Source organism: Numida meleagris, chromosome 8 (genome assembly GCF_002078875.1).
Source record: "Numida meleagris isolate 19003 breed g44 Domestic line chromosome 8, NumMel1.0, whole genome shotgun sequence".
In the NCBI taxonomy this organism is placed as follows: domain Eukaryota; kingdom Metazoa; phylum Chordata; class Aves; order Galliformes; family Numididae; genus Numida; species Numida meleagris.
This window is the reverse complement of record NC_034416.1, coordinates 16,571,418-16,579,549: the sequence shown is the minus strand read 5'-3', so window position 1 is coordinate 16,579,549 and position 8,132 is coordinate 16,571,418. Positions and strand designations below refer to the sequence as shown.

Here is an 8,132-nt window from a genome sequence, read left to right as displayed (position 1 = left end):
CGCGAGAGCCGTGCGGAGCGCTGCTGGGCTGGTGGCTCCCGTGTGCCACCCGCGCGCTGCTGGAGCTGCTCCCGGCCTGCTGGCAGAGCTGCGTGGGTCTGGCCCTATGGAAGGGCTGAGCCCATGCCCCTCGTCCCTGCTTCCCCCCACCAACCCTGCTGCTCCCAGCACACTGATTCTGCACAGCAGTGGGACCCCAGTGCTGTACCCGCAGTGCAGCCGTCTGCACCCATAACTCATTGACAAGGGAAATTTTGCCTCCCTCCCGCCCCACCTGGTGCCGGGAGCCGACACTGCGCTCCCTGGTGCAACGGGATAATTATCACCCTGCTCTTCTGCTGCCCCGCTCTGCACGGGGGGGTTGCAGACATGGAGCAGGATCCAGCAGTGACTGACAGGCACACGTGTGCAGACACAGAGCCCTAGTGATGTGCCGGTGTTTGTGAACAGACACCCCTCTCCCCGCAGCACCCGCATTCCCATGTCGGATGCTTGCCGCTGCTGGAGGCCCTCCAGCAGTACAGTACGGCTGCAAAGGGCACCAGGCGGCAGGGCCTTGCACTCAGGACGGGATCCTGTTGCGTTGAGCTCACCCCTCTTATGAAAGCAAGTTATTTTTTGATCCGCTGCTGAGCACCAAAGTCTTCTGGGCGAGCGAGCCAAAGCAGCGTGGTTCACCGGCCGCAGCAGGCGGGGGTCTCCTGGCCTCATGGGTCAGCTGGAGCCAGCGGCGGGGCTGGGGGCTGCGGAGGGGAGCGGGAGCCCCGTGTTGGGCACGAAGCCGCTGGGCTCGGCCCTGCGCTCCTGCGGTGCTAACGCTTGCGTTTGTCTGCGTTTCAGAGCCGGGGATGGAGATGAGCGCTGCCTCCGAGGGAGGCACCCGCCGGGGGCCGGTAAGTGTCAGGGGCTGCCCAGCAGCTCGTATCACAGGGGGGAAAACGGCAGCTCTGCTTTTGGAAATTCTGCTCGGTGCCTCTGCAGAAGGGAGGCCCTGTGTGCAGGAGGGAGGGGCTGCGAGGCTGGTGGGGCTGCGGCACGGAGCTGGCTTCACCCATAAGGGCTCTGTGCAGCTCCCTGTGGCTGCCCATCCGTCCCTGCCAGCTGCCCACCCTCAGCACCCTGCAGCAGGGACTGCCTGGCCACCTGCCCAGGCCCCTTCTGCTCACCACTGAGCCAGCAGGAAGGGACCTTCACCGGGTGCCGGATCTGCAGCACTGAGCCCTGTGTTCCCCGTGCCATAATTCCTTCATTTAGTGAGGAGGAGAGCGGGAAGGGGGAGAACGGTTTTCTCCTTGTCCTCTGCCCCTTCATCACTTGTCCCTGCAGGTGTCCTGGCAGCCGCCTGCACAGCACACCCATGTCTCTCCCTGTTTCTCACTGCTTTGCCCTGTCTGTATATCTGAGTAGAGTTCAGTCCCCTCCATTCGGAGGCATTTCTGAGCCAGAGTTTCTGCTGAGCCATTGGCCGTGTCCCAAGGCAACCTGCGGGGTATAAATACATCGCTGGGCCAACAGGTGCCTGCGGCCAGCGGGTTTCCATGGCCCTGGGCACAAACACAGTGCCAGTGCCAGTGCAGCTGCTGCGGGGCTGCACTCACACTGGGCTTGGGGAGATGGGCACGGCCAGAGCCAGCCAGCAGCGCTGAGCCCTGTGCTACTGCACGGGGAGACGACAGACTGCATCCAGGTTCTGCTTTGTGTGCCTTCCATCTGGTGTCCTAACCCAGCATCCGACCTTGAAACAAAGGCTGCTCACCCGAGGCTGGGCGGCTTTGGGGAGAAACTTGTCCCGCTGCCCAAACCCTGCTCCGGGGCCACGCCGAGCCCTGAGCTGCAAGCAGTGCCTACACCCTGCCAAGAGAAATAAAGTGGATGGTCTCTTAAACAATGCCGCCTGGTGTCATCTGCGGTAACACGGAAAACGTGGGCTTGCAATAAGAGATGGTGCAGACGTGTGGGAACAGCCCCAGCTCTCCCTGCTTGCAGGCTGTCCCGGGGCCGTGTCAGAAAAGACAAAGCTCTGTACATGCGAGAACGGGGGGGGCACCTGGGGTGGCCGCAGCGATGTTGTGCCATGGGAAAATGAACGCCAGGATCTCAGCGAGCCTCAGTCAGAACAGCCCCAAACAGCCTCTCCTTAACTCAAGAGTGATGATGGGAAAATGGAAATTTGAAACATTTCCAGCTATTAAGTGCTTTTGCATTTATTTTTGGCCAATGAGATGCTCAGGCTGCCTGTGGGGGCTGTGTTCTGTAACTCTTCCAGGAAAATAAGCATGAAGAGAAAGTGCAGGATCCCGGCAGAGGGGAGGCAGAGACCAAGGCAGAGATGGGGAACAAAACATGGGCAGACCTGGCCGGGGAGATGAAGACTTTCCTGTGGAACCCAGAGGAGAGAACCTGCATGGGGAGAACAGCCAAGAGCTGGGGTAGGTCCTTGCTTGAGCCGCATTTTCAGCAGTCATTGCATTTTCTACTTCACGGTGGATGCACTTGCCTGGGAATGTCCTTGCTAGCCCTGACCACCGCTCCGTTCCAGCTGTTAGGGCTGCAGATTCGGTGGGAGCAATAAAGCCTGTGAACGGGGGTGTGAGGATGAGCAGAAAATCACCCTTGGTCTGGATGCCAGAATTCATCCAGAACGCATAAACAAAGACTTCAGGCTGCCCAGAGCGCGTCCTGGGAAGGTGTGAAGAGTCCGAGCGAGCGCAGGGCCCAGCCCTGCTGCAACCACCACCTGGCTCCTGCCTCTGCAAGTGGGGAATAACCCCTCACCCGGCAAGGTGCCTGGGGAAGGCCCATCCCCATCCCTGTCCCTGTCCCATTGCCCATCCCTGTCCCCATCTGGTCCCCATCCCCGTCCCCTTCCTGCTCCTCATGCACTGCATGGTGCCCGCAGCAGAGCATCACAGTGGGGGTGGATGCAGCTCCAGGAGCATTTACATGCTGCATTTACAGGCATGGGGAGGGCACAGTGAGCTGCTGGTACGTCACCCCGTGCCCCACGGGTGGGCTCACACACTTACACAGCCCTGGAGGGCCTGGGGGATCACTGAGAGCATTAGATGTAACAGAGAACGGAGCTGTATTTCACACTCTGCTGTCACGGGTGATGAGGAGGATTGTGACCAGCCCGGGGTGCCACATCCTGGCCATCAGAGCTCGGTGCCCCGGTGGCAGCCCCATCCGCCCGGCGCAGCCCGCAGCGGGACGCAGGCCCGCAGTGGTTCCCAGCCCCGTGTCTGCGCACAGCTGTGTTCCCAGGGCTCCCCCCGCGCCGCTGTCACGTTTCTCCTGGGAAATGTTTGGGTTAGGCTTTGCTTCGCTCGGAGCCGAGGGGTGTTATTCATAGGCTGCGGCCTCTTGAGACGTCCTCGGCCGTCAGCCCGGCCCCGAGGAAAACAAACCCCGGATCGTGGACGTCAGGGCTGAGGCAGCCCGGGTTGGGGTGGGAGCACCTCCGTGCCCGACCCAGCTCCGGAAGGGCTGTGTCACAAAATGGATGGTGGCTGTCCCATCCCCAGGGCCTCGGTAGCACCGTGTCCATTTGGTGGCCCAAAATCCCACGGTCAGGGTACAGGGGCTGACAGCTCCCTGCCATGGGCTCGGTGCTCCGGAGCAGCCGTGCATCCCTGCAGGCAGTGCTCCGGTTGTGCTGACAGCTGCGTGCCCTCTACTCTGCAGGCCTGATCTTACTGTTCTATTTCATCTTCTACACGTGTCTGGCGGGGATGTTTGCCTTCTGCATGTATGTGATGCTGCTCACCCTGAGCCCCTACACACCCACCTACCGGGACCGCGTGTCTCCACCAGGTACGGCCCCAGCGCCCACACGGGGCAGGTGCAATGGAAGGGTGGGGAAGGCAGGAATAAATATGTGTTCATGTGCTGTCCATTTATACCTCAGATCTTCCTGGAGCCAATCAAGAGTAGCTGTATGTAATATCATTTGGAGGAGTGGCGATGAGATAATGCTCCAAACCTCCTTTCCCCATGGCAGAACCAGCATTTTCCCTGGGTTCTCCTCTTGGTGGGAAGCACACAAGGCCTAGCCTTGCTCTGGCTGGGAGTGTGGGGGCCCTCGGCCGCTATGTGCTGTGAGGAGGAGGAGGAGGAGGAGGAGGAAGAGGAGGAGGAGGAAGAGGAGGAGAACAGTCTGGGAGCTGGAGCCTGGCCTACCTGGAGTGCACCCAGCCCTGCAGTGGGTGCCCCAGGCCCATGGCTAGCCCTGCCCCACTCTAACAGCACTTGTCTCGCCCTCAGGAGTAATGATCAGACCATACCTGAACGGCTTTACTATTGCCTTCAACGTTTCCAAGCCCAGCACGTGGCAGCCATATGTGGACAGCATGCACCAGTTCCTAGCAGGTGGGCACGGGGCTGTAGGGCAGGCGAGCTTTGTGCAGTGCAGGGCTGTGTGGTGCAGCACATGGGATGCAGCACGGGGTGAAGGTTGAGCTAACACGTGGCATTGGCGTGGTGACAAGCCCAGCTCTGGAGCTGGGCAGGGTAAGGGCAGCCCCAGCCCCCGTGCAGAGGGGTCTTCTCGCAGGGAGATGAGCTCTGGGTGTCTCAGCTCCTGCCTGGAAGGGGAGGCTTTGGGAGCCTCGGGAGCTTCAGCAGCGGAAAACTTCCTATTCCACACCTATTCCTGGGTGTGATCCTTGCCATCTGGATGCCCTCAGAACATGGATCTGAGCAGGTCTTGAGGAGTATTAACGAGTCTCTTGGTCCCTGCTAGCTTATGATGACAAACTTCAAGAGGAGAAGAATATCGAGTGCGTCCCAGGACAGTACTTCATCCAGGGGGGCAACGACAGCGAGGAGAAGAAGGCCTGCCAGTTCAAGCGCTCACTGCTGCAGAACTGCTCAGGGATCGAGGATCCGACATTTGGCTTCTCTAAAGGCCAGCCCTGCATCCTGCTGAAGATGAACCGGGTACGGAACAGTCTGGTTGTCCTTGTTCCTCCCTTCAGTGTACCCTAGCGGACAGAATAAAGACTGTGCAGGGCCTGAAGCTCAGCAGGTTCCCACGTCCGGGGAAAAGGGAAGGAGAAATCAGACCTGCTGGCTTGTACCTGCCAGAAAGTATCACAAAGAAGCACTACAAAGCTGGCTGGGTTTGATTTGATGAAGGGCTGGGAGCTCTCAGGATGTGTGCCACACTCCTCTCAGGGAGGAACCGAGCTTTAATGCTGCACCCCAAGCTGTCTCTTCATAACGGGCATTTTCACAGAACCAAATTCATTTGCAATTTTCTAATGCCAGGACAGCTCAGTGTATGCTGCTGGCAAAACAAACACAAAGGGGTGCAAGCTGTGCGCGGAGGTGGCTGTGTCGCAGCAGAGATGCTCCCAGTTCTCCACTCTGCCTCTCCTGCCAGGCCCCCACCCAGGGCTCGGGCGCGGGCAAGTGGCACAGCGCGGGGCAGCGAGACGCACTGCTCTCCTCCTGAGCAATGTGGCCAACGAGAGCAAGAGCCCTGGGAAGGGAGGCAGCGCACGCGTGGCACTGTACGACATACAGCTGCGGATGTCTTTTGTTTCTGCAGATCATAGGCTACCGCCCTGGCGCTGGGGTCCCCGTGAGCGTGGACTGCAAAGTGCAGGTATGCCCTCAGTTCAGCCGCGTGTGCCCCTCACACCCCCTCCAGTTATCCCATGGTCAGGAATTGGGAACAGCTGCATCCCCTCACAGCCCCCACCCCGAGAGCGCCCCGCAAGCGGCACCGGGGGAAGGAGACGCTCCCACACAGCCCAGCTGGGCCGTACCCTTGTTGTGACAGTGAAATAGCCAGGCACAGAGAGCTGCAGGCAGCACAGCACGCGCTGCAACCTTCGCCCGTGCCTTCCGAGCACAGGTTTCTCTGGCTCGCTGCAGCAGGGGTGGGGAGCTGCAGGAGACAGGGGCTAAAGCTCCTTTGCCCCCTGCAAGGGGAGTGATTTTCTTTCCCACACGCTGTGCGGGTACCTTTGTTTTGTTTCAATCCCAGAAAGGCAATGAGAGCGATCTGAGGTCGGTGGATTTCTACCCTGGGAATGGCACGTTTGACCTCATGTATTACCCCTACTACGGCAAGCTCACGCACGTAAGTAAGGATGCGGGTGCCCCAGCAGCTGTGCTACCTCTCCCTGGGAAGGAGCGGGTGCAGAGGTGCTTTCTGGCTATTTTGAGCAGGTGCAGGAGCGAGGCCACGGGCACTGGGATTACAAGGCTCTATTTCTGTCTGTGACAAACTGCAGGAAAACCCTCGGGGACACCGCTTCCCCCTTCCAGCAGCGGGGATGGTCACATTCAGCTCCTGCAGCCCAGAACAGGCTTTGTTAGGGCCCCAGAGCTGCCAGCAGCAGGGCACTGGGGCAGGGTGTGCTGGGGTGGCACAGAGGGAAAGCCCCCCAGAACCCACAGTGGCAGACGTGCCAGAACCCCTGCAAGGCGGGCAGCTGGCACAGGGCAGTCAAACAGTTCCTGATGGGGACAGCCTGTGCTGCCAGGGGTTTTGCTTCGGTGCTTGGAGTGATGGTGGGCACAGGAAAAAGCACTGAGGTGCCCCAGGACGGTGAAGGAATTACCCGAGGTATTCACCGAATGCGACAGAGCCTTGCCTGCTTTTCTGCTCCCTGAAGAATGGCACTCAACGCATCTTCCTCTTTTTCAGGTCAACTACACGTCCCCCCTGGTGGCCATGCACTTCACAGATGTGAAGAGGAATAGTTTGGTCCCCATTCAGTGCAGGCTGAATGGGAAAGGGATCATCAATGACGTTAACAGCGACCGCTTCCTGGGCCGGATCATCTTCACTCTCAGCATTGGAAAGTAGCCAGCAAACACGGGGCGTGAGGTTAAGTCAGTCAGAGGCTTTTCCTTTTTCAAGCATAAAGACAGCCTTTTTTTTTTTTTTTTTTCTTCTGCTAGGAAAACAGGCACACGGAAATTTTTGTTAACTTATTTTTTTTTTTTTATAGTTAGGAAACAAATGAGATGCACCAGCGTGGAACCACATCTTTCAGCACCTGATGTAAATCATGGTTAGCAAATATTAAAAGTTATACCCTGGGCAGAGAACCAGCAAAAGCATTTCAGTTCTTATTAGAAGAACTCTGGTACCTGAACACCTTTTCCATAAGATCTTTTACACGTGACCTCTGTGGAATGCATTTTTCTGGACTTTAAATTTTAATCTTTACAATAGTTTTATGTGCACTTCTCAGGCAACAGCTAACGAGATGGTGGTTTATCAGTACTACTCCTGCTCAAATACCAAACAGCAAACGTTCTGGATGATGCTTGAGATGACAGCTAACAAGACATAATGGCAAACCTCAAAATGCCACTGGGACTGCAGGCAGCAGCAGCACCCTGCCTGCAGCTCTGCCTGCCCGGCCCATGCAGGATGCTGCAAGCCAAGGCCACCTGGCCCCAGCCCCAGCTCCTGGGCCAGCAGTGTGACTGTGCCAGCCTTGAGAGGCCTCACAAGGCCTGCTCCGTGTTAACGATGATCACATTAATTACTATCTTTGTTCCCTAGGACAGCAAGGCACAGCGGTGATTTCAGCATCTAGGCAAACACTTTGTTTCTACAGGCACTCAGACTCACTTTAGTTTTGATTATTTGGAAAATGAGATCTTTTATTATACACGCCTTCCTATTTAACATACAGAGAGCGTACTTCACCTCTCCGTTACAATCAGGACAGGACACCTTAGGACCATGCACTTAGGAAAGCACACTTACTAAAACTACTGACTGAACGAGAGCATTGCGGTGTTTGCCCCACATCCTCGTCCAGATACTTAATCTGCCATCACTGCTCATCTGTATAAGTCTCTCAGAAGCCCTTTTTGTATTTATTAAAAATAAAGTGACTACTGTCAAGTTAACTCTGTGGTATCCTTCTTAAAACCCGAGTGGGATTTGTGACTTCAGCCCCTGTGCTGCCTGCAGGGGACAGACCTTCACAGCTGTGAGTACCGGGAGCGGTGAGCCCTGAGCACCGCTAAATTCCCAGAGCCAAAGAGCTCGGAAGCTCGGTGCAGTGAAGTCTCACGATACGGTATCACAGCTGACCATCCAGCAAAAGCCGTGTCTTAAAAACCATTAAAACCATTAACCAGAGAACAGCCTCTGCTGA

The 8,132-nt window shown here is 57.3% G+C and overlaps 1 protein-coding gene across 1 annotated transcript; it reads left to right on the top strand.

Moving 5' to 3' along the window:
* ATP1B4 (ATPase Na+/K+ transporting family member beta 4) lies at nt 351-7,881 on the top strand. The gene is made up of 10 exons (XM_021406027.1): nt 351-713; nt 841-893; nt 2,267-2,429; nt 3,685-3,813; nt 4,264-4,368; nt 4,742-4,938; nt 5,552-5,608; nt 5,993-6,088; nt 6,659-6,841; nt 6,966-7,881. The coding sequence occupies exons 1-9, from the start codon at nt 710-712 to the stop codon at nt 6,818-6,820; spliced, it is 966 nt and encodes a 321-aa protein (XP_021261702.1). The 5' UTR covers nt 351-709; the 3' UTR covers nt 6,821-6,841; nt 6,966-7,881.